Below are 25,744 nucleotides of genomic sequence, written 5' to 3' on the forward strand. Positions count from 1 at the left end.
TCATGCTCCTCCTGTTTCTTTAAGCTCCTCCCCTGTTTCTTTATGCTCCTCCCCTGTTTCTTCATGCACCTCCCCTGTTTCTTTAAGCTCCTCCCCTGTTTCTTTAAGCTCCTCCCCTGTTTCTTCATGCTCCTCCCCTGTTTCTTTATGCTCCTCCTCTGTTTCTTTAAGCTCCTCCCCTGTTTCTTCATGCTCCTCCCCTGTTTCTTTATGCTCCTCCTCTGTTTCTTTAAGCTCCTCCTCTGTTTCTTTAAGCTCCTCCTCTGTTTCTTTAAGCTCCTCCCTGTTTCTTTAAGCTCCTCCCCTGTTTCTTTAAGCTCCTCCCCTGTTTCTTTAAGCTCCTCCTGTTTCTTCATGCTCCTCCCCTGTTTCTTCATGCTCCTCCCCTGTTTCTTTAAGCTCCTCCCCTGTTTCTTCATGCTCCTCCCCTGTTTCTTTATGCTCCTCCTCTGTTTCTTTAAGCTCCTCCTCTGTTTCTTTATGCTCCTCCTCTGTTTCTTTAAGCTCCTCCCCTGTTTCTTCATGCTCCTCCCCTGTTTCTTTATGCTCCTCCTCTGTTTCTTTAAGCTCCTCCTGTTTCTTTAAGCTCCTCCTCTGTTTCTTTATGCTCCTCCCCTGTTTCTTTAAGCTCCTCCTCTGTTTCTTTATGCTCCTCCCCTATTTCTTTAACCTCCTCCTCTGTTTCTTCAAGCTCCTCCTGTTGCTTTAAGCTCCTCCTGTTTCTTTAAGCTCCTCCTCTGTTTCTTTAAGCTCCTCCTGTTGCTTTAAGCTCCTCCTGTTTATTTAAGCTCCTCCTCTGTTTCTTTAAGCTCCTCTTCAGTTTCTTTATGCTCCTCCCCTGTTTCTTTAAGCTCCTCCCCTGTTTATTTAAGGTCCTCCTCTGTTTCTTTATGCTCCTCCTCTGTTTCTTCGTGCTCCTCCCCTGTTTTTTTAAGCTCCTCCCCTGTATCTTCATGCTCCGCCCCTGTTTCTTTAAGCTCCTCCCCTGTATCTTCATGCTCCTCCCCTGTATCTTCATGCTCCTCCCCTGTATCTTCATGCTCCGCCCCCTCCCGCCCCCAGGTTCCGCGTGAGCCCCCGCCCTCCTCTCTCCAAACACTTCCTGGAGTCCCTGCAGAACCTCCCCTCCACCTTCCACCACAGGAACTCCTCGGCTTTTCGGCAGTTCATCTCGGTTTACGGCACGCACTACATCCGCCGCGTGACCCTGGGCGGCCGCGTGACCTCGCTGACCGCCGTGAGGACGTGCGAGGCCTCGATGAGCGGCCTCGACACCCGCACCGTCCAGGACTGTCTGTCTGCGGAGGCCAGCGCCGTCATCAAGGGCGTCCAGGTCAGAGGTCGCGCTGAGGTCACGCTGAGGTCAGAGGTCACACAGAGCTTCACACTGAGGTCTGTCTCATAGGCGAGCGCGGCGGCCGGGTACTGTAAGGCTCAGTCGAAGAAGCTGAGGACGGGTCAGACCTTCGGCTCCTCGTTCTCCGACCGCTCTGTGGACGCCGTGGGCGGAGACTCCAGCATCGGGGACGTGCTCTTCAACCCCCGGGGACACCAGGCCTACACCGGGTGGCTCCGCTCCCTCAGCCGCCTGCCAGGGGTCACCGGCTACCAGCTCCGCCCCCTGCACCTGCTGGTGAGTCCCAGCTCCGCCCCCTGCAGCTGCTGGTGAGTCCCAGCTCCGCCCCCTGCACCTGCTGGTGAGTCCCAGCTCCGCCCCCTGCAGCTGCTGGTGAGTCCCAGCTCCGCCCCCTGCACCTGCTGGTGAGTCCCAGCTCCGCCCCCTGCACCTGCTGGTGAGTCCCAGCTCCGCCCCCTGGACCTGCTGGTGAGTCCCAGCTCCGCCCCCTGCACCTGCTGGTGACATATGTTAACCTCTGACCACCCGCCTAAACCAAATGCATTCTGACCTCTTCTGGCTGTTATATAGGCCTGTAGAGCAGGCATTTGAAAGCTAAGACCCACAAAACTGACCTTTTTCCTCGCGTTGTTGCTGTGTTGTGTCACCTTTTGTATGTTTTTTCTTTTTTTTTTTTTTTTTGTCACATTTTTGTTGAATTTTTGTCATTTTTTGTTGAATTTTGGTCATTTTTTGTTGAGTTTTTGTCATTTTTTGTTGAAATTTTGTCATTTTTTGTTGAGTTTTTGTCATTTTTTGTTGAATTTTGGTCATTTTTTGTTGAAATTTTGTCATTTTTTGGTTGAATTTTTGGTTGAATTTTTGTCACATTTTTGTCACATTTTTGTCACATTTTTGTCATTTTTTGGTCGAATTTTTTTTAATTTTTTGGTTGAATTTTTGTCACATTTTTGTCGAATTTTTGTTGAGTTTTTGTTGAAATTTTGTCATTTTTTGGTTGAATTTTTGTCACATTTTTGTCGAATTTTTGTCATTTTTTTGTTGAAATTTTGTCATTTTTTGGTCGAATTTGTTTTGATTTTTTGGTTGATTTTTTGTCACATTTTTGTCGAATTTTTGTCGAATTTTTGTTGAATTTTTGTCATTTTTTGTTGAATTTTTTTCATTTTTTGGTTGAGTTTTTGTCATTTTTTGTCAAATTTTTGTCAAATTTTTGTCAAATTTTTGTCAAATTTTTGTTGAGTTTTTGTTGAGTTTTTGTTGAATTTTTGTCACATTTTTGGTGCTTTTTTCCCAAGAATCTTTTTGATTTGGGTAAAGTAAAACTTTTTATTATTATTTATTTTTTTGATCGGCATCATCAGCAAAAAGAGCGGGAAAGGTCGTCGAAGAAACAGAAGCAAAATCATTCATATAAATAATAAATAATAATGGTCCCAAAACTGACCCTTGTGGTGCACCAGACTCCACGAAACTCCTTTTAGATTCATGTTTTTTTATACCGGGCTTTACCCAAATCTAAAAGCTTCTCGACTGGAGATCAACAATGTAACGCCTCATTTGAAAGCTAAGACCTACAAAAGTGACGGAAACTTTTCGCCACATCATCATTTTTTGTCTGGGTGGAGGCGGGACTGGCCCCTCTGTGCTCCGCCCCTCTGTGTAAGCTGCAGTTCCGTCTGTGTCCTGCAGGTGAGGGATAACCCGCCGCTGCGCTCCAGCCTCCGCGCCGCCGTCCGTGACTACATCCTGGCGAACGCCGTGTCCCTGCGATGCCCCGCCCGCTGTGCCGTCGGCGCCCGCGGCTCCTCCTGCTCCTGCGCCTGCCACGGCCACCGCCTGGTCAACCCCGACTGCTGCCCCACGGCCAGGGGCGTGGCCAGGCTCAACGTCACCGTGGTGAAGGGGGAGGGGCTCTACGGCGACCACTGGCCCTCCAAGACCGACGGCTACGTGAAGGTGCCAGATCCGTGCTCCGTGTTTTACATTTCACATCCGTGCTCCGTGTTTTACATTTCACATCCGTGCTCCGTGTTTTACATTTCACATCCGGACTCCGTGTTTTATATTTCACATCCAGACTCCGTGTTTTATATTTCACATACGGACTCCGTGTTTTATATTTCACATCCGGACTCCGTGTTTTATATTTCACATCCAGACTCCGTGTTTTCCATTTCACATACAGACTCCGTGTTTTACATTTCACATCCAGACTCCGTGTTTTACATTTCACATCCGTGCTCCGTGTTTTACATTTCACATCCGGACTCCGTGTTTTACATTTCACATCCGTGCTCCGTGTTTTACATTTCACATCTAGACTCCGTGTTTTACATTTCACATCCAGACTCCGTGTTTTACATTTCACATCCGGACTCCGTGTTTTACATTTCACATCCGTGCTCCGTGTTTTACATTTCACATCCAGACTCCGTGTTTTACATTTCACATACGGACTCCGTGTTTTATATTTCACATCCAGACTCCGTGTTTTACATTTCACATCCAGACTCCGTGTTTTATATTTCACATCCAGACTCCGTGTTTTATATTTCACATCCAGACTCCGTGTTTTACATTTCACATCCAGACTCCGTGTTTTACATTTCACATCCAGACTCCGTGTTTTATATTTCACATCCAGACTCCGTGTTTTATATTTCACATCCAGACTCCGTGTTTTACATTTCACATCCAGACTCCGTGTTTTATATTTCACATCCAGACTCCGTGTTTTACATTTCACATCCAGACTCCGTGTTTTACATTTCACATACGGACTCCGTGTTTTATATTTCACATCCAGACTCCGTGTTTTACATTTCACATCCAGACTCCGTGTTTTATATTTCACATCCAGACTCCGTGTTTTACATTTCACATCCAGACTCCGTGTTTTACATTTCACATCCAGACTCCGTGTTTTATATTTCACATCCGTGCTCCGTGTTTTACATTTCACATCCAGACTCCGTGTTTTACATTTCACATCCAGACTCCGTGTTTTACATTTCACATCCGGACTCCGTGTTTTACATTTCACATCCAGACTCCGTGTTTTATATTTCACATCTAGACTCCGTGTTTTACATTTCACATCCGTGCTCCGTGTTTTACATTTCACATCCAGACTCCGTGTTTTATATTTCACATCTAGACTCCGTGTTTTACATTTCACATCCGTGCTCCGTGTTTTACATTTCACATCCGGACTCCGTGTTTTACATTTCACATCCAGACTCCGTGTTTTATATTTCACATCTAGACTCCGTGTTTTACATTTCACATCCGTGCTCCGTGTTTTACATTTCACATCCAGACTCCGTGTTTTACATTTCACATCCGTGCTCCGTGTTTTACATTTCACATACAGACTCCGTGTTTTACATTTCACATACAGACTCCGTGTTTTACATTTCACATCCAGACTCCGTGTTTTACATTTCACATCCAGACTCCGTGTTTTATATTTCACATCCAGACTCCGTGTTTTACATTTCACATCCAGACTCCGTGTTTTACATTTCACATCCAGACTCCGTGTTTCACATTTCACATCCAGACTCCGTGTTTTACATTTCACATCCAGACTCCGTGTTTTATATTTCACATCCAGACTCCGTGTTTTACATTTCACATCCGTGCTCCGTGTTTTACATTTCACATCCAGACTCCGTGTTTTATATTTCACATCCAGACTCCGTGTTTCACATTTCACATCCAGACTCCGTGTTTTATATTTCACATCCAGACTCCGTGTTTTATATTTCACATCCAGACTCCGTGTTTTACATTTCACATCCAGACTCCGTGTTTTACATTTCACATCCAGACTCCGTGTTTTATATTTCACATCCAGACTCCGTGTTTTACATTTCACATCCGTGCTCCGTGTTTTACATTTCACATCCAGACTCCGTGTTTTACATTTCACATCCAGACTCCGTGTTTTACATTTCACATCTGCACTCCTCCCCCTCCCCCCCTCCCTCCCCTCTCTCTCTTCCCCCTCTCTCTCCCCCCCTCTCTCCTCCCTCTCTCTCTCCTCCCCCTCTCTCCCCTCCCCCTCTCTCTCCCCCCCTCTCTCTCTCTCTCTCCTCCCCCTCTCTCTCTCTCTCTCCCCTCTCTCTCTCTCCTCCCCCTCTCTCTCTCTCTCTCCCCTCTCTCTCTCTCCTCCCCTCTCTCTCCTCCCCTCTCTCTCCTCTCTCTCTCTCTCCTCCCCTCTCTCTCCTCTCTCTCCTCCCCTCTCTCTCCTCTCTCTCCTCCCCTCCCCTCTCTCTCCTCTCTCTCCTCCCCTCTCTCTCCTCTCTCTCCTCCCCTCCCCCTCTCTCTCCTCCCCCTCTCTCTCCTCCCCTCTCTCTCTCTCCTCTCTCTCTCTCCTCTCTCTCTCTCCTCCCCCCTCTCTCCTCCCCTCTCTCTCTCCTCCCCTCCTCCTCTCTCCCCCCCTCTCTCTCCCCCCTCTCTCTCCTCCCCCTCTCTCTCCTCCCTCTCTCTCTCCTCCCTCTCTCTCTCCTCCCCCTCTCTCTCCTCCCCCCCTCTCTCTCCTCCCCCTCTCCTCTCTCTCCCCTCTCTCTCCTCCCCCTCTCTCTCCTCCCCTCTCTCTCCTCTCTCCTCCCCCTCTCCTCTCTCTCCTCTCTCTCCTCCCCTCTCTCTCCTCTCTCTCCTCCCCTCCCCCTCTCTCTCCTCCCCCTCTCTCTCCTCCCCTCTCTCTCTCTCCTCTCTCTCTCTCCTCTCTCTCTCTCCTCCCCCTCTCTCTCCTCCCCTCTCTCTCTCTCCTCTCTCTCTCTCCTCTCTCTCCTCCCCCTCTCTCTCCCCCCTCTCCTCCCCCTCTCTCTCCTCCCTCTCTCTCTCCTCCCTCTCTCTCTCCTCCCCCTCTCTCTCCTCCCCCCCTCTCTCTCCTCCCCCCTCTCTCTCCTCCCCCTCTCTCTCCTCCCCCCCTCTCTCTCCTCCCCCCCTCTCTCTCCCCCCTCTCTCTCCTCCCCCTCTCTCTCCCCCTCTCCTCCCCCTCTCTCTCCTCCCTCTCTCTCTCCTCCCCCTCTCTCTCCTCCCTCTCTCTCTCCTCCCCCTCTCTCTCCTCCCCCTCTCTCTCCTCCCCCCCTCTCTCTCCTCCCCTCTCTCTCCTCCCTCTCTCTCTCCTCCCCCTCTCTCTCCTCCCCCCTCTCTCTCCTCCCCCCCTCTCTCTCCTCCCCCTCTCTCTCCTCCCCCCCTCTCTCTCCTCCCCCCCTCTCTCTCCCCCCTCTCTCTCCTCCCCCTCTCTCTCCCCCTCTCCTCCCCCTCTCTCTCCTCCGTCTCTCTCTCCTCCCCCTCTCTCTCCTCCCCTCTCTCTCCTCCCCCTCTCTCTCTCCTCCCCCTCTCTCTCCTCCCCTCTCTCTCCTCCCTCTCTCTCTCCTCCCTCTCTCTCTCCTCCCCCCCTCTCTCTCCTCCCCCTCTCCTCTCTCTCCCCTCTCTCTCCTCCCCTCTCTCTCCTCCCCCTCTCTCTCCTCCCCTCTCTCTCCTCCCTCCTCCCTCTCTCTCTCCTCCCCCTCTCTCTCCTCCCCCCCTCTCTCTCCTCCCCCTCTCTCTCCTCCCCCTCTCTCTCCTCCCCTCTCTCTCCTCCCCCCCTCTCTCTCCTCCCCCTCTCTCTCCTCCCCCCTCTCTCTCCTCCCCCCCTCTCTCTCCCCCCTCTCTCTCCTCCCCCTCTCTCTCCCCCTCTCCTCCCCCTCTCTCTCCTCCCTCTCTCTCTCCTCCCCCTCTCTCTCCTCCCCCTCTCTCTCCTCCCCTCTCTCTCCTCCCTCTCTCTCTCCTCCCTCTCTCTCTCCTCCCCCTCTCTCTCCTCCCCCCCTCTCTCTCCTCCCCCTCTCCTCTCTCTCCCCTCTCTCTCCTCCCCTCTCTCTCCTCCCCCTCTCTCTCCTCCCCTCTCTCTCCTCCCTCCTCCCTCTCTCTCTCCTCCCCCTCTCTCTCCTCCCCCCCTCTCTCTCCTCCCCCTCTCTCTCCTCCCCTCTCTCTCCTCCCTCTCTCTCTCCTCCCCTCTCTCTCCTCCCCCTCTCTCTCCTCCCCCTCTCTCTCCTCCCCTCTATCTCCTCCCTCTCTCTCTCCTCCCTCTCTCTCTCCTCCCCCTCTCTCTCCTCCCCCCCTCTCTCTCCTCCCCCTCTCCTCTCTCTCCCCTCTCTCTCCCCTCTCTCTCCTCCCCCTCTCTCTCCTCCCCTCTCTCTCCTCCCCCTCTCTCTCCTCCCTCTCTCTCTCCCCTCCCTCTCTCTCCTCCCCCCCCTCTCTCTCCTCCCCCTCTCCTCTCTCTCCCCTCTCTCTCCCCTCTCTCTCCTCCCCTCTCTCTCCCCCCTCTCTCTCCTCCCCCTCTCTCTCCCCCCTCTCTCTCCTCCCCTCTCTCTCCCCCCTCTCTCTCCTCCCCCTCTCCTCTCCCTCTCCCCTCTCTCTCTCCTCCCCCTCTCTCTCCCCCCTCTCCTCCCCCTCTCTCTCCTCCCTCTCTCTCTCCTCCCTCTCTCTCTCCTCCCCCTCTCTCTCCTCCCCCCCTCTCTCTCCTCCCCTCTCTCTCTCCTCCCTCTCTCTCTCTCCTCCCCCTCTCTCTCTCCTCCCCCTCTCTCTCCCCCCTCTCCTCCCCCTCTCTCTCCTCCCTCTCTCTCTCCTCCCTCTCTCTCTCCTCCCCCTCTCTCTCCTCCCCCCCTCTCTCTCCTCCCCTCTCTCTCTCCTCCCCTCTCTCTCTCCTCCCTCTCTCTCTCTCCTCCCCCTCTCTCTCCTCCCCCTCTCTCTCCTCCCTCTCTCTCTCCTCCCCCTCTCTCTCCTCCCCCTCTCTCTCCCCCCTCTCTCTCCTCCCCTCTCTCTCCCCCCTCTCTCTCCTCCCCCTCTCCTCTCTCTCTCCCCTCTCTCCCCTCCCTCTCCCCTCTCTCTCTCCTCCCCCTCTCTCTCCCCCCTCTCCTCCCCCTCTCTCTCCTCCCTCTCTCTCTCCTCCCTCTCTCTCTCCTCCCTCTCTCTCTCCTCCCCCTCTCTCTCCTCCCCCCCTCTCTCTCCTCCCCCTCTCTCTCTCCTCCCCCTCTCTCTCCTCCCCCCCTCTCTCTCCTCCCCTCTCTCTCTCCTCCCCCTCTCTCTCCTCCCCCTCTCTCTCCTCCCTCTCTCTCTCCTCCCTCTCTCTCTCCTCCCCCTCTCTCTCCTCCCCCTCTCTCTCCTCCCCTCTCTCTCCTCCCCCTCTCTCTCCTCCCCCTCTCTCTCCTCCCCTCTCTCTCCTCCCTCTCTCTCTCCTCCCTCTCTCTCTCCTCCCCTCTCTCCTCCCCCTCTCTCTCCTCCCCTCTCTCTCCTCCCCCTCTCTCTCCTCCCTCTCTCTCTCCCCTCCCTCTCTCTCCTCCCCCCCCCTCTCTCTCCTCCCCCTCTCCTCTCTCTCCCCTCTCTCTCCCCTCTCTCTCCTCCCCTCTCTCTCCCCCCTCTCTCTCCTCCCCCTCTCTCTCCCCCCTCTCTCTCCTCCCCTCTCTCTCCCCCCTCTCTCTCCTCCCCCTCTCCTCTCTCTCTCCCCTCTCTCCCCTCCCTCTCCCCTCTCTCTCTCCTCCCCCTCTCTCTCCCCCCTCTCCTCCCCCTCTCTCTCCTCCCTCTCTCTCTCCTCCCTCTCTCTCTCCTCCCTCTCTCTCTCCTCCCCCTCTCTCTCCTCCCCCCCTCTCTCCTCCCTCTCTCTCTCCTCCCCCTCTCTCTCCTCCCTCTCTCTCTCCTCCCTCTCTCTCTCCTCCCCCTCTCTCTCCTCCCCCCCTCTCTCTCCTCCCCCTCTCCTCTCTCTCCCCTCTCTCTCCTCTCTCTCTCCCCTCTCTCTCCTCCCCCTCTCTCTCCTCCTCTCTCTCCTCCCCTCTCTCTCCTCCCCTCTCTCTCCTCCCCCTCTCTCTCCTCTCCCCTCTCTCCCCCCCCCTCTCTCTCCCCCCCCTCCCTCTGAAGGTGTTCTACGGCAAACACAGCGCCACCTCTCGGATCATCTGGAACAACGACTTCCCCGTGTGGAACTTCCTGGTCCGCCTGGAGACCGTGGTCCTGACATCGCGGTGGTGAGTAAACGCTAAGAACCTCTGACCCGCAGATCCAGAGTCTGACCCGCTTGTGTTTCCGCCTCAGGCCCGTCCGGATCGAGGTCTGGGACCGGGATCACGGCTGGGACGACGACCTCCTGGGGAAAGTTTCCATTATTCCCACCGTGGGAAACTCCCAGAAACGCTTCAGGCTGAACCGCGGCTCTGTGAGCGTGCGGACCGGCGCCACGTGTGGACCCAGCCTGCAGGGGGAGCTGTGCGAGCAGTACAGGGCCTCCCCCACGGGCTACAGCGGCGCTAATGTGGGGCTAACGTGGGGCTAACGTGGGGCTAACGTGGGGCTAACGTGGGGGTAATGTGGGGGTAATGCTAACGTGGGGGTAATGTGGGGGTAATGCTAATGTGGGGGTAATGTGGGGGTAATGTGGGGCTAATGCTAATGTGGGGGTAATGCTAATGTGGGGCTAACGTGGGGGTAATGTGGTTGTAATGTATGGCTAATGATAATGTGGGGCTAATGCTAATGTGTGGGTAGTGGGGCTAATGCTAATGTAGGGCTAACGTGGGGGTAATGTAGGGCTAATGCTAATGTGGGGGTAATGTGGGGGTAATGCTAACATGGGGCTAACGTGGGGCTAATGCTAATGTGGGGCTAACGTGGGGGTAATGTGGTTGTAATGTATGGCTAATGATAATGTGGGGGTAGTGGGGGTAATGTGGGGGTAATGTAGGGCTTATGCTAATGTGGGGTAGTGGGGCTAATCTGGGGCTAATGTGGGGGTAATGCTAATGTGGGGCTAATGCTAATGTGGGGCTAATGTGGGGGTAATGTAGGGCTAATACTAATGTGGGGCTAACATGGGGTAATGCTAATGTGGGGGTAGTGGGGCTAATGTGGGGCTAATGCTAATGTAGGGCTAACGTGGGGGTAATGTAGGGCTAATGCTAATGTGGGGCTAATGCTAATGTGGGGCTAATGCTAATGTCGGGCTAATGCGGGGTAATGTAAGGCTAATGTGGGGCTAATGTGGGCTAACGTGGGGCTAATGTTGGGGTAACGTGGGGCTAATGTTGGGGTAACGTGGGGCTAATGTTGGGGTAACGTGGGGCTAATGTTGGGCTAATGTGGGGCTAATGTGGGGCTAATGTGGGGCTAATGTTGGGCTAATGTGGGGCTAATGTGGGGCTAATGTTCTAATGTTGGGCTAATGTGGGGCTAATGTTGGGCTAATGTGGGGCTAATGTGGGGCTATTGTTGGGCTAATGTGGGGCTAATGTAGGGCTAAACAAATGGAATTTTGTACCAAATTATTTATAACAAAATGTTTTACTCCCCATATAATTTCTACAGGGCTCATTTGAATTTTGCCAAATGAAGTGTTTCGGACTGGGACAGTTTGCAAAAAAAAAGAACGTTTATAATTCCACTTCTCAAGATTATTTTCCTAATGTTAACTTTTTGTTTTGTGCCACTTTGGGAATGTCAGAGAAATGAGTCTAAACCAGTGTTAATGTCGTCGACTAAAATATTTAGGGTTAATTTTAGTCAAAGTGATATTTTTGTGACTAAAATTGGACTAAAACTACATTAAAAGTTCCTCATGAGACTAAAACTGTGACTAAAATGTCCAGATGTTTGAGTCGACTAAAATCAGACTAAATAAAATCGAAAAGGAGAGACTAAAATCATCCAAACTTGTATTGAGCGTCTGAAAGAGCCTCAGATCATGTTTAAAGGATCAGCTCTGAGCTTTATCTTTAACCCCTTAACTCCCACCTGAACCGAGCACTTTTTCTCCAGCTTTACCCCAATCCAAAAGCTTCTGGAAAAAGGTGAGAAAATAGCAACAAAACTGAGACGAAAACAATGATGAACATGGGAAAAAAAATGGACAAAAATTTGACAAAAAAGTGAGAAAAATTTGACGATAACGAGATGACTGCCCAACAATAACAAAAAAAGTGATGAAAAAAATTCAGAGGAAAAAGATCATTTTAGTTTTGTAGGTCTTAGCTTTCAAATGAGGTGTTACACTGGCCTGCAGGATTTGGGTAAAGCTGAATTGGAGAAAATGCGCTCGGTTCAGGCGGGAGTTAAGAGGTTAATATGATTATAATGAATATTATCAATGCAAAGTCCACTCAGTTAGTCTTAAATTTAGTCGACTAAAACTAGACTAAAACTGAAAAGACTTTTTCGACTAAATCTCGACTAAAATTCCATTACATTTTAGTCAAAAGACTAAAACTAAATGAAAATATGTCGTCAACATTAACTCTGGTCTAAACCTTGTTCTTTTCTCTTTTCTCGTCAGTCGTGCTTCAAACTCACTTTGATGTAAATATTGTTCAAACGTGAACTGTTTCAAAAGGCTGGATGTTTTAGACCTTTATGTAATTATATAGACGCTTCATGTGGTCACAAAGCAAAACCTATAACCTGCTCTAACTCAAGCATTTCATGTGAACAATAAAAGCTTTTTCCAAGAAAGGCTTCTGTCTTTATGGGTCAGATCCATGTTTGAATCATCATGTTTGAATATAATCATTATCTATGAATAAAACACGAACTCAGCGCCTGAAGAGCACGAGCACGAGGGACGTGTTTCTGCCGGACACTAACTGTATTTTGTGAATGAATCCCAAACTGAGAGAAATGAGGAAAGAGGAGTTTCATCCTGCGCAAATGACGCGTGAAGGTGCGCGCCGCTCTTGCCGCGCGGCAGACACGCGGCAGACGCAGCAGCGGCAGAAGTATGTTGCTGAATGGCGGCGGGGGGAAGACCCCAGGATCCTCCGGTGTGGAAAAAGAGGGAAAATGAAATAACCTGCATAAACCACCAGAGCTGCACGGTTCGCTTCACCGGGAGATACCGGACAGCGGAGGGTAAGTGCGCCGCGGACAGAGCGCCTGGAGGCGGCCAGGGCAGCCACGGCACAGCGCTGTGTTCATCATCTTTGTGTAGCTCCAGGCGCTAGCTCCGTGCTAACCGAGCCCCTCACCGTAACTCCACCTGAGCACCTTTATATTGTTCACCTGAGGGGCCCTCACCCCCACACAGCCCCGCGGCCCCAGAGACACCCCTCTGTCCCCAAACCCTGTCCCCCAGCGCCGTGTCTCTGTCCGCGCTCCGCGTTAGCAGCGGCGGCTAACGCTAATGCTAACGGGCTGCGCTGCTTCACCGCCTCTTCCCGCTTCCTCCTGTTTGTTACTAACGCGGCGGTGTGGACGCTTGGCCGCCATAAACGCCTCTGACGGCGGGCTGTGGGGCAGCGGGGGCCGGCGGGCTCTGCGGGAGGCTCGGCTGTAGCCGTTAGCACGTTAGCCGTAGCATTGGGGAAAATGGCTGTGACCAGAGCCACGGGAGATGAAATGGGGGCTCGGGCAGTGGGGCTGGTCCCCCGCGGGCTGTGTCTGAGAGACCCGCGGGCCTGTCAGCTCCTGCCTCCGGGAGAGCCGCTGATGCGCAGCCGGAGGAGGCGCCTGGTCCTCGGTGTGGAGCAGGAGCTTTGTCCCGCACACACGGACCAAGGTCAGGCCCTGGTGTCCATGATCCAGAAGCACCAGGAGCTCCTGGAACATCTGCTCCTGGTGCTCCTGGTGCTCCGGAGCCGCTGGACATCAGCAGCAGAGGAGCTCAGAGTACCGGAGTTTGGTACTTGAGTAAAAGTACAGTTACTGGTGAAACATTACTCCAATGAAAGTAAAGTTCAGAATCAGAATAGTTGTTATGGTTTGAGAACAGGTTCACAAACTAGGATTTTTTTCTCGGAAAAATTGTTCGGCAACGCATTTATCTGCAGAAAAATGGACAGTGTTTTCACGAGGAAAGTTCTGTTTCTATGAGCAAAATAAATCCTGTTTTTACGAGTAAAGTTTCTGTTTTTCAAATGTTCCGGGAGGTGATGAGTGAGGAAGGCTGTGCGTCTGTGGGGAAGTTAGATGGACATTCAGAAGGTCTGTCCAGCTTATTCAACATTACTGATTATCCAACACGACTCACGGCTTTAGTGATGATGGTCCAGGGTGATGATGGTCCAGGGTGATGATGGTCCAGGGTGATGATGGTCCAGGGTGATGATGGTCCAGAGTGATGATGATGGTCCAGAGTGATGATGGTCCAGGGTGATGATGGTCCAGGGTGATGATGGTCCAGGGTGATGATGATGGTCCAGAGTGATGATGGTCCAGAGTGATGATGATGGTCCAGAGTGATGATGGTCCAGGGTGATGATGGTCCAGGGTGATGATGGTCCAGGGTGATGATGGTCCAGGGTGATGATGGTCCAGGGTGATGATGGTCCAGAGTGATGATGGTCCAGAGTGATGATGGTCCAGAGTGATGATGGTCCAGAGTGATGATGGTCCAGGGTGATGATGGTCCAGGGTGATGATGGTCCAGGGTGATGATGGTCCAGGGTGATGATGGTCCAGAGTGATGATGGTCCAGAGTGATGATGGTCCAGGGTGATGATGGTCCAGGGTGATGATGGTCCAGGGTGATGATGGTCCAGGGTGATGATGGTCCAGGGTGATGATGGTCCAGAGTGATGATGGTCCAGAGTGATGATGGTCCAGAGTGATGATGGTCCAGAGTGATGATGGTCCAGAGTGATGATGGTCCAGAGTGATGATGGTCCAGAGTGATGATGGTCCAGAGTGATGATGGTCCAGAGTGATGATGGTCCAGGGTGATGATGATCCAGGGTGATGATGATGGTCCAGGGTGATGATGATCCAGGGTGATGATGATGGTCCAGGGTGATGATGGTCCAGAGTGATGATGGTCCAGAGTGATGATGGTCCAGAGTGATGATGGTCCAGAGTGATGATGGTCCAGAGTGATGATGATCCAGAGTGATGATGGTCCAGAGTGATGATGATGGTCCAGAGTGATGATGATCCAGAGTGATGATGGTCCAGAGTGATGATGGTCCAGAGTGATGATGATGGTCCAGGGTGATGATGGTCCAGAGTGATGATGGTCCAGAGTGATGATGGTCCAGAGTGATGATGGTCCAGAGTGATGATGGTCCAGAGTGATGATGATGGTCCAGAGTGATGATGGTCCAGAGTGATGATGGTCCAGAGTGATGATGGTCCAGAGTGATGATGATGGTCCAGAGTGATGATGGTCCAGAGTGATGATGATGGTCCAGAGTGATGATGGTCCAGAGTGATAATGGTCCAGAGTGATGATGGTCCAGAGTGATGATGGTCCAGAGTGATAATGGTCCAGAGTGATAATGGTCCAGGGTGATGATGGTCCAGAGTGATGATGGTCCAGAGTGATGATGATGGTCCAGGGTGATGATGGTCCAGAGTAATGATGGTCCAGAGTGATGATGGTCCAGGGTGATGATGGTCCAGGGTGATGATGGTCCAGAGTGATGATGATCCAGAGTGATGATGGTCCAGGGTGATGATGGTCCAGAGTGATGATGGTCCAGGGTGATGATGGTCCAGGGTGATGATGGTCCAGAGTGATGATGGTCCAGAGTGATGATGGTCCAGAGTGATGATGGTCCAGAGTGATGATGGTCCAGAGTGATGATGGTCCAGAGTGATGATGGTCCAGAGTGATGATGATCCAGGGTGATGATGGTCCAGGGTGATGATGGTCCAGGGTGATGATGATCCAGAGTGATGATGGTCCAGGGTGATGATGGTCCAGGGTGATGATGGTCCAGAGTGATGATGATCCAGGGTGATGATGGTCCAGAGTGATGATGGTCCAGGGTGATGATGGTCCAGAGTGATGATGGTCCAGGGTGATGATGGTCCAGAGTGATGATGGTCCAGAGTGATGATGGTCCAGGGTGATGATGGTCCAGAGTGATGATGGTCCAGAGTGATGATGGTCCAGGGTGATGATGGTCCAGAGTGATGATGGTCCAGGGTGATGATGATCCAGAGTGATGATGGTCCAGGGTGATGATGGTCCAGAGTGATGATGGTCCAGAGTGATGATGGTCCAGAGTGATGATGATCCAGAGTGATGATGGTCCAGGGTGATGATGATCCAGGGTGATGATGATCCAGGGTGATGATGATCCAGGGTGATGATGGTCCAGAGTGATGATGGTCCAGGGTGATGATGGTCCAGGGTGATGATGATGGTCCAGAGTGATGATGGTCCAGAGTGATGATGGTCCAGAGTGATGATGGTCCAGGGTGATGATGGTCCAGAGTGATGATGATGGTCCAGGGTGATGATGGTCCAGAGTGATGATGGTCCAGAGTGATGATGGTCCAGAGTGATGATGGTCCAGGGTGATGATGGTCCAGAGTGATGATGGTCCAGAGTGATGATGGTCCAGAGTGATGATGGTCCAGGGTGATGATGGTCCAGAGTGATGATGGTCCAGAGTGATGATGATGATCCAGAGTGATGATGATCCAGAGTGATGGTCCAGGGTGATGATGGTCCAGAGTGATGATGGTCCAGAGTGATGATGATGATCCAGAGTGATGATGGTCCAGAGTGATGATGGTCCAGGGTGATGATGGTCCAGAGTGATGATGATGATCCAGAGTGATGATGATCCAGAGTGATGGTCCAGGGTGATGATGGTCCAGAGTGATGATGGTCCAGAGTGATGATGGTCCAGGGTGATGATGGTCCAGAGTGATGATGGTCCAGGGTGATGATGGTCCAGAGTGATGATGGTCCAGAGTGATGATGGTCCAGAGTGATGATGGTCCAGAGTGATGATGGTCCAGGGTGATGATGGTCCAGAGTGATGATGGTCCAGGGTGATGATGGTCCAGAGTGATGATGATGATCCAGAGTGATGATGATCCAGAGTGATGGTCCAGGGTGATGATGGTCCAGAGTGATGATGGTCCAGAGTGATGATGGTCCAGGGTGATGATGGTCCAGAGTGATGATGGTCCAGGGTGATGATGGTCCAGAGTGATGATGGTCCAGAGTGATGATGGTCCAGAGTGATGATGGTCCAGGATGATGATTGTTCCAGGGTGATGATGGTCCAGAGTGATGATGATGGTCCAGGGTGATGATGGTCCAGAGTGATGATGGTCCAGAGTGATGATGGTCCAGGGTGATGATGATCCAGAGTGATGATGGTCCAGAGTGATGATGGTCCAGGGTGATGATGGTGATGATGGTCCAGGGTGATGGTCCAGGGTGATGATGGTCCAGAGTGATGATGGTCCAGTTCCTGTAGCTTGTTCCTGTAGTTTGTTCCTGTAGTTTGTTCCTGTAGTTTGTTCCTGTAGTTTGTTCCTGTAGTTTGTGTCTTGTTCCTGTAGTTTGTTCCTGTAGTTTGTGTCTTGTTCCTGTAGTTTGTTCTTGTAGTTTGTTCTTGTAGTTTGTTCCTGTAGTTTGTTCCGTAGTTTGTTCCGTAGTTTGTTCCTGTAGTTTGTTCCTGTAGTTTGTTCCTGTAGTTTGTTCCGTAGTTTGTTCCGTAGTTTGTTCCTGTAGTTTGTTCCTGTAGTTTGTTCCTGTAGTTTGTTCCTGTAGTTTGTTCCGTAGTTTTTTCCTGTAGTTTGTTCCAGTAGTTTGTTCCTGTAGTTTGTTCCTGTAGTTTGTTCCTGTAGTTTGTTCCTGTAGTTTGTTCCTGTAGTTTGTTCCGTAGTTTTTTCCTGTAGTTTGTTCCTGTAGTTTGTTCCTGTAGTTTGTGTCTTGTTCCTGTAGTTTGTTCCTGTAGTTTGTTCCTGTAGTTTGTTCCTGTAGTTTGTTCCGTAGTTTGTTCCTGTAGTTTGTTCCTGTAGTTTGTTCCTGTAGTTTGTTCCTGTAGTTTGTGTCTTGTTCCTGTAGTTTGTTCCTGTAGTTTGTTCCGTAGTTTGTTTCGTAGTTTGTTCCTGTAGTTTGTTCCTGTAGTTTGTAGTTTGTTCCTGTAGCTTGTAGTTTGTTCCTGTAGTTTGTTCCTGTAGTTTGTTCCTGTAGCTTGTTCCTGTAGCTTGTGTCTTGTTCCTGTAGTTTGTTCCTGTAGTTTGTGTCTTGTTCCTGTAGTTTGTTCCTGTAGTTTGTTCCTGTAGTTTGTTCCTGTAGTTTGTGTCTTGTTCCTGTAGTTTGTTCCTGTAGTTTGTTCCTGTAGTTTGTGTCTTGTTCCTGTAGTTTGTTCCGTAGTTTGTTCCTGTAGTTTGTTCCTGTAGTTTGTTCCTGTAGCTTGTGTCTTGTTCCTGTAGTTTGTTCCGTAGTTTGTTCCTGTAGTTTGTTCCTGTAGTTTGTTCCTGTAGTTTGTTCCTGTAGCTTGTGTCTTGTCAGTGGCTGTAGGGGGTTGTCAAAAAATCGATTGATGCTAAATCTATCTATCGATACAGAAGAACACATGTTCTACAGTAGATGATGCAGAAGAACACATGTTCTACAGTAGATGATGCAGAAGAACATGTTCTACAGGAGATGATGCAGAAGAACATGTTCTACAGTAGATGATGCAGAAGAACACATGTTCTACAGTAGTTCTGTTGTAGATGTGTTTGCTGTGGTTTGGAGCCTTGAGTCTGGATCCTGACGTCCATGTTCTTCTTCTCTTCCTCAGCGGCGTGGTCCACGAGCTTGGCGCTCTGACAGAATGGCGGCCGCGCCCTGAGCACCTGTCCCTCTGTGCCGTCGCGCCCTCAGTGCCCCCCCTCGTGCCCGCCGGGGGCTATGGCCGTGCATGAGACGAGTCGCCCCGAGGCCCTGCCCTGTAGCCTCCTCCAGCACATGAGCGACAGCGCCCCCTACCAGTGCCAGCAGTGTGGTCGCCTCTTCAAGCACGCCGCCAGCCTCGCCAACCACAAGAAGGCTCACGAGGTGGGCTCTTTCCAGTGTCCCGTTTGTACCCGCACGCTGCCCAACGCGGTGGCTTTGAAAAACCACTTACGTATCCATACTTTGTCTCCGAGTAGTGTCCCCGCCGACGAGGAGCCGGAGGACTTTGGCCACGCCCACAGGAACAGCTCGCCGGAGCCCGAGGACGCCTGGGACCGCCCCTTTAAGTGCGACCGCTGCGACCGCACGTACCGCCACCACGGCAGCCTCGCCATCCACAAGAAGTGCCACGAGGAGGGAGACTTCGAGTGCTCCGTGTGCCTCAAACACTTCGGGAACCTGGCGGCGCTGAGCAGCCACGAGCGCTCGCACAAGTACAAGCCGGCCACGCCCATGGGGCCGGGCGAGGACCCCTGCTTCTGCCACCTGTGCCAGGTCTCGCTGCCCAACAAAGCGGAGTATCAGGAGCACCTGCTGCTGCACAACGCGCCCGCGCCCCCCCTGCTGCGCGGCTTCCCCATGTCGCACAACCTGAGCGCCCTGGGCGACGCCCTGCCCCCCCTGCCCAAACCCGGGCCCTACGACCCCATCATGGGCCCCGCCAACGACATGTTCACCTGCGCCTACTGCGGCGCCGCGCAGCCCGACCTGGAGAGCCTCAAGGGGCACTACCTGACCCACGAGCCCCGCCCCCACGAGCCCCGCCCACACGAGCTCCGCCCACACGAGCTCCGGACCCACGAGCCCCGCCCCCACGAGCACCGCCCCCCCCTACAGGACGGCAGCTTAGTGGCCTCTCAGGGCTCCGTGGCCCCTGGTGGCTCTCACAGCTCTGTGCCTGTGGCGCCCCCTGGAGGCCGGGCGGGGCAGGGCGGCTCTCCGGACGACGGCGAGCGCAGGTTTAAGTGCGGCGAGTGCGGTAAGAGTTACCGTCACGCCGGCAGCCTGGTGAACCACAAACGCTGCCACCAGACGGGGCATTACCAGTGCAGCGTGTGCGGCAAGGAGTACCCGCACCTGGCCGCGCTGCACAGCCACCTGCGCAGCCACAAGGGGCGCTCCGGAGGCCCCGCCCTGAGCGCCGAGGGCGGGGACTGGCTGTCGTCGGAGCCCGGCATGGAGTCGCAGAGCTACGGCCAGGAGGGCGGGGCTCTTGGGGGCGGGGCTCTCGGGGGCGGGGCTCTCGGGGGCGGGGCTCTCGGGGGGAGCTTCGTTCAGGACGCGCCGCACGCCGGGCCTTTGGACTCTCTGGACTTTCACGAGCGCTTCGACGCCTCTCTCTCTCAGAGCCAGCGGCCGGGCGAGCGCCACGTGTGCGGCGACTGTGGCGAGATGTACGCGGACGCCGGCGCCGCCAAGTCCCACCTGTGTCCACGCCGCCCGGCCGCCGGGCAGAACATGACCAACGGCTTCATCAACAACATGAACTACCACGGCTCAGCGCTGCCCCCCGCAGGCGGCCTGAAGGACAGCACCGCCCCGCGCTTCAGCGGCGCCGTGAAGAGACTGGGCCCCAGCGACAAGGACGTGGAGGACGAAGGAGAGATCTACCAGTGCTCCGTCTGCGGGAACCACTACGCCAGCCTGCGCGCCCTGCGCAGCCACCTGCGCAGCCACGCCAACAACCCCACGGCCTCCGCCCAGGGCCCCGCCCCCAGCGCCCAGGAGCAGGGCTGGAGGATGATCTGCTCCACCTGCGGACAGAGCTTCAGCCGCAAACAGGACCTGCTGAACCACCAGCTGATCCACGGCCCGCAGCGCCCCCTGGAGGCCAAAGGCGAGCGCAGCGTGTGCGTGGACTGCGGCCTGTTCTTCTCTGACCGGCAGCTCCTGGTCACGCACATGTGCTCCGGCAAAAACCTCAACGGCAAAGAGGGCGGCGGCATGCAGCCAGAGGGGCGGCGGCCTCTGGTGGAGCACAGCGACAAACCGCACAAGTGTGACCAGTGTGGGCGGGGCTACCGACACCCCTGCTCCCTCCTCAATCACAAGAAGTCGCACAAGACGGGCGTGTTCCGCTGCCTCGTCTGCCAGAAGCGCTACTACAACCTGCTAGCCCTGAAGAACCACCAGCGCACGCACTTCGACCTCAAGAGGTACCGCCCCCTGCGCCGTCAGGCTCCGCCCATTCACACTGTCAACACACTGACAAAACTGCAGTGTTTACTTACATGTATTTATTATATATTAGTTTGTCTTACAATAACTGCTCACATTTAGCTTAGCTCACTTTGTAGAAGCTGTAATATGTATATTACTGTGTAATATGTATATTACTGTGTAATATGTATATTACTGTGTGATATGTATATTACTGTGTAATGTGTATATTACTGTGTAATGTGTATATTACTGTGTAATGTGTATATTACTGTGTAATGTGTATATTACTGTGTAATGTGTATATTACTGTGTAATATATATATTACTGTGTAATATGTATATTATAGTAATATAAGTGTGAACATTAGGGCTGCAACTAACGATTATTTTGATAATCGATTAATCTACCGATTATTTTTGCGATTAATCGATTAATCGCTTGGCTGTGAAAGGTGCATGGAAATGGTATTTTTTTTATTTTCTTATCACATAACGCTAAAGTGTCACCGCTTGAGGACATGCTGATGGAGTAAACTTAAAGTAAACGTTTGTAGGAGGCTCTTTGTGCTAATTCTGCTTCTGATTGGACGAGACAAAGACAGATATTTATGAAATTTACAACGTATAAAACACTGCAGACCCTAACTTTAAAAACAAAGTAGGTTTCCATTCAAAATACATAATTTTCATGTCTTTTTTGCTCTATTTTAGTCTGTTTGCTACAAAACGATTAATCGATTACTGAAATAGTTGACAACTATTTTAGTAATCGATTAGTTGTCGATTAATCGATTAGTTGTTTCAGCCCTAGTGAACATACGAGCTCAGAGATTAGCAGTAAATACAAAACATTCTTGGTGCGACGTGTTTTTTGTTGCATTGTTCATTTTTTTAAAGAGTGTAAATTATATTTAATACATTTTCATATTTTTATATGAAAATAATGATGTTAATGAAGATGATTGACCCACACTTGTCCTCTTCCTCCCTCTCTCAGGCATAAGTGTGAGGAGTGTGGGAAAGCCTTTAAGATCCAGAAGCAGCTGATAAACCACCTGCGGCTGCACGAGGAGCACCGGGCGAAGGGCTTGGTCCGCTCGGGGTTCCCTCAGGCCGGGCCGTCGCAGCTGCAGACGCTGAGGGCGGACTCGTCTAAAGCCGCGGCGCCGCTGGGCTTTAAGAAGCCGTACTCGTCGGCCGGCACGTCGCGGCCGCAGAAGTTCGACGCGGTGGAGAGCAGCCGCAGACCGTTCTCCTGTGAGGAGTGTGGGAAGACGTACCGCCACGCGGGCAGCCTCGCCAACCACAAGAACCTGCACAAGATCGGAGACTATCACTGCAACGTGTGCAACTCCACCTACCCCAACCGCCTGGCCATGAAGAACCACCTGCGGCTGCACTTCGCCCACAAGAAGCACAACTGCGGCGACTGCGGCAAAGGCTTCCGCACGCAGAGGCAGCTGGCCACGCACACCACGGGCGGCCTGTGCAAGGGCCCCCAGGGGCCCGGGCAGCAGATGGACTACGAGTGCGACGGCTGCTGCGAGGGCTTCGCCACCGCGGACGAGCTGTCGGCTCACGACTGCCCCGCCCAGCACCTCCCCTCGTCCTCCTCCTCCTCCTCCAACCCCCGCGAGGAGCGCCCCGCGGACACGGACTCTGACGAGCGCCCCTATGTGTGCGACCTGTGTAACTGCGCCTACAAACACGCCAGCTCGCTGCTCAACCACAAGCACACGCACAAGACGGGGAACTTCCGCTGCAGCTTCTGCGATAAGCCCTACACCAACTACATGGCCCTGCGGAACCACATGCGCATCCACACGCAGCGCAAGAAGCACATCTGCCACGTGTGCGGCAAGGCCTTCCGCCTGGCGCGCTTCCTCCGCAACCACCAGAGGGTGCACGAGGAGGGCGCCACGCCCTACGGCTGCCCCAGCTGCGGGAAGAGCTTCCAGGGCCGCTCGGCGCTGGCCCGGCACCGCTGCGGCGACGCCGGGGGGGCGGGGCCTCAGGAGCCGCGGGGCAAAGAAGCCGAGGAGTGCCGGTACACGTGAGTAACACGCTAACCTTCTGCCTGTGCCGACGCAAAGATAAATGTGGTGTCTATTACAGGTATATGGTCTCCAATCCGGCGTCCCTGGGGCCGTACGCCGGACGCCATTCCGACTTCTCGGAAGTTTGGACAAATTGAATTAGACCAGATAAGTCTCCCCCCTTTGTTTCCCGTTTCCCCGTCTGTTCTGTAGAACCCGCTTCGGAAACTAGAACCGACTGTGGAGACGACTGTAGAACCGACTGTGGAGACGACTGTAGAACCTGTAGAACCGACTGTAGAACCTGTAGAACCGACTGTAGAACCTGTAGAACCGACTGTAGAACCGACTGTAGAACCTGTAGAACCGACTGTAGAACCGACTGTAGAACCTGTAGAACCGACTGTAGAACCGACTGTAGAAACTGTAGAACCGACTGTAGAACCGACTGTAGAAACTGTAGAAACTGAAGAAACTGTAGAAACTGTAGAACCGACTGTAGAACCTGTAGAACCGACTGTAGAAACTGTAGAAACTGTAGAAACTGTAGAATCGACTGTAGAACCGACTGTAGAACCGACTGTAGAACCGACTGTAGAACCGACAGTAGAAACTGTAGAAACTGTAGAACCGACTGTAGAACCTGTAGAACCGACTGTAGAACGTGTAGAACCGACTGTAGAACCTGTAGAACGTGTCTGCTCCTGTGGCTTTGTGTCTTTGGTTGGACTCAGTCTGAAGGAGGAGGAGCTCCGCCTCAGACTCCGCCCTCTACAGTAGGTTATGATCAGAGCCGGATTTCAGATCATATACCTGTATGTGAGGAATCCCAGGCCCTGGTTCACACTTTAGTCTCCGCTAACTTTACGTAGAAAAGTCGCTCAAAAACACAACAGACAAAAGGGAAGAAACACTTTGCAAAAAAAATAGTAATAATAATAATTTAAAAAGGGGAAAATTTGTAATGTATTCCTTTTATTTTACTGATTTTTTTTTGTTTTACCCCCTGACGTTTCTACCCATTTTTCCACTTTTTACGGCTATTTTTTCCCCAATTAAAGAAAAAAAGATTCCCCATTTTCCCTCCATTTATTTAAATATTTTTTCCCACATTTTCAGGTCTTTCCACACATTATTGTTCTGTTTTCTGGTGTGTTTAAGTATCGGTATCGTTAAAGAACTGGTATGATGTAACTGCACATGGATCATAACTCACCAATCAGGTGATCAGATTGTTGGTCTCCATGGAAACGTGTGAACCGTGAGATTCCGCTCAGATGCTGACTGTGTCTCCCCCCTCCCTCCCCCCCCCTCCCCACTGCACAGGTGTGACGAGTGTGGCCGCTCGTACCGCCACGCCAGCTCGCTGCTGAACCACCGCAACACGCACAGACTGGGCGTGTTCTCGTGCGGCTCGTGCCCAAAGACTTACTCCAACCTCCTGGCGCTGAAGAACCACCGGCGGATCCACTCGGAGACGCGGCGCCACCGCTGCCTCGACTGCGGCAAGGCCTTCCGCGTGTCGTCGCAGCTGTACGCCCACCGCCGCGTCCACCTGCGGCAGACGGCGCTCACCTGCCGGCCCTGCGCCCGCGCCTTCCCCACGCACGCCAGCTTCAGCCTGCACCTGCAGCTGAGCCACGGCCAGGCCCCGCCCCCGCAGCCCCCGCCCCCGCAGCGAGGGGGCGCGGAGAAGCCGTACGTGTGCGAGCAGTGCGGGCGCTCCTACCGCCACGCCAGCTCCCTCCTCAACCACCGCAACAGCCACAAGACGGGCGCCTTCTTCTGCAGCGCGTGCCACAAGCAGTTCCCCAACCTCATGTCGCTGAAGAACCACCGGCGCATCCACACGGAGCCGCGGCGCTTCGCCTGCCCCGACTGCGGCAAGGCCTTCCGCGTGTCCACCCAGCTGCTGTGCCACCGCCGCATCCACACCAAGGAGAAGCCCTTCACCTGCCCGCAGTGCCAGCGCCGCTTCAGCTCCAAGTCCAACCTGCGGCACCACAGCAAGCTGCACTGGCCCCGCGTCTCCGAGAACGCCGACTTCACCGGCATGCCGGCCGGACCCTTCCTGTGAGCGGACCCTGAGCGGACCCTTCCTGTGAGCGGACCCTTCCTGTGAGCGGACCCTGAGCGGACCCTTCCTCTGAGTGGGCCCTCCTGTGAGCGGACCCTTGATCTGAGTGGACCCTTCTTCTGAGCGGGCCCTCCTCTGAGCGAGTCCTTCCCCTGAGAGGACCGTTCCTCTGAGCGGACCCTTGATCTGAGCGGACCCTCCTGTGAGCAGACCCCTTCCTCTCTGCGGGTCGGATCCTCCGTCGGATCCTCCGTCTGAACAGGACTCTCCCTCTGAGCGAGCCCTCCCTCTGGGCGACTCCTCCCTCTGAGCGAGTCCTCCCTCTGAGCGAGTCCTCCCTCTGAGCGAGTCCTCCCTCTAAGCGAGCCCTCCCTCTGAGCGAGTCCTCCCTCTGAGCGAGTCCTCCCTCTGGGCGAGTCCTCCCTCTGAGCGAGTCCTCCCTCTGGGCGAGTCCTCCCTCTGAGCGAGTCCTCCCTCTGAGCGAGTCCTCCCTCTGGGCGAGTCCTCCCTCTGAGCGAGTCCTCCCTCTGGGCGAGTCCTCCCTCTGGGCGAGTCCTCCCTCTGGGCGAGTCCTCCCTCTGAGCGAGTCCTCCCTCTGAGCGAGTCCTCCCTCTGGGCGAGTCCTCCCTCTGGGCGAGTCCTCCCTCTGAGCGAGTCCTCCCTCTGAGCGAGTCCTCCCTCTGAGCGAGTCCTCCCTCTGAGCGAGTCCTCCCTCTGGGCGAGTCCTCCCTCTGAGCGACTCCTCCCTCTGGGCGAGTCCTCCCTCTGGGCGAGTCCTCCCTCTGGGCGAGCCCTCCCTCTGAGCGAGCCCTCCCTCTGAGCGAGTCCTCCCTCTGAGCGAGTCCTCCCTCTGGGCGAGTCCTCCCTCTGGGCGAGTCCTCCCTCTGAGCGAGTCCTCCCTCTGAGCGAGTCCTCCCTCTGAGCGAGTCCTCCCTCTGAGCGAGTCCTCCCTCTGAGCGAGTCCTCCCTCTGAGCGAGTCCTCCCTCTGAGCGAGCCCTCCCTCTGGGCGAGTCCTCCCTCTGAGCGAGCCCTCCCTCTGAGCGAGTCCTCCCTCTGGGCGAGCCCTCCCTCTGGGCGAGCCCTCCCTCTGGGCGAGTCCTCCCTCTGAGCGAGTCCTCCCTCTGAGCGAGTCCTCCCTCTGAGCGAGTCCTCCCTCTGAGCGAGTCCTCCCTCTGGGCGACTCCTCCCTCTGAGCGAGTCCTCCCTCTGAGCGAGTCCTCCCTCTGAGCGAGTCCTCCCTCTGAGCGAGTCCTCCCTCTGAGCGAGTCCTCCCTCTGAGCGAGCCCTCCCTCTGGGCGAGCCCTCCCTCTGGGCGACTCCTCCCTCTGAGCGAGTCCTCCCTCTGAGCGAGTCCTCCCTCTGAGCGAGTCCTCCCTCTGAGCGAGTCCTCCCTCTGAGCGAGTCCTCCCTCTGAGCGAGTCCTCCCTCTGAGCGAGTCCTCCCTCTG

The 25,744-nt window shown here is 53.7% G+C and overlaps 2 protein-coding genes across 2 annotated transcripts in view; both read left to right on the forward strand.

Annotated features, from left to right (window-relative positions):
* The window catches only part of prf1.3 (perforin 1.3), a gene marked incomplete at its 3' end in the record, with an annotated part of 33,675 nt that extends 23,998 nt beyond the window's left edge, over positions 1 to 9,677 (forward strand). The window contains exons 6-10 of the mRNA XM_079582989.1: positions 1,063 to 1,333; positions 1,406 to 1,633; positions 3,050 to 3,316; positions 9,266 to 9,372; positions 9,440 to 9,677. Coding sequence (XP_079439115.1) covers positions 1,063 to 1,333; positions 1,406 to 1,633; positions 3,050 to 3,316; positions 9,266 to 9,372; positions 9,440 to 9,677 — 1,111 coding nt within the window. The remainder of the gene's footprint in view (positions 1 to 1,062; positions 1,334 to 1,405; positions 1,634 to 3,049; positions 3,317 to 9,265; positions 9,373 to 9,439) is intronic.
* Positions 9,678 to 17,892: 8,215 nt separating this feature from the next.
* LOC306969774 (zinc finger protein 646) lies at positions 17,893 to 24,344 on the forward strand. Its single transcript, XM_079582991.1, has 3 exons — positions 17,893 to 20,176; positions 21,181 to 22,236; positions 23,546 to 24,344. Exons 1-3 carry the CDS (start codon positions 17,976 to 17,978, stop codon positions 24,294 to 24,296), a joined length of 4,008 nt encoding a protein of 1,335 aa, XP_079439117.1. The 5' UTR covers positions 17,893 to 17,975; the 3' UTR covers positions 24,297 to 24,344.
* The last annotated feature ends 1,400 nt before the right edge of the window (positions 24,345 to 25,744 follow it).

The sequence above is a fragment of the Gobius niger genome (assembly GCF_951799975.1).
Source record: "Gobius niger genome assembly, contig: SUPER_10_unloc_1, whole genome shotgun sequence".
Lineage (NCBI taxonomy): Eukaryota > Metazoa > Chordata > Actinopteri > Gobiiformes > Gobiidae > Gobius > Gobius niger.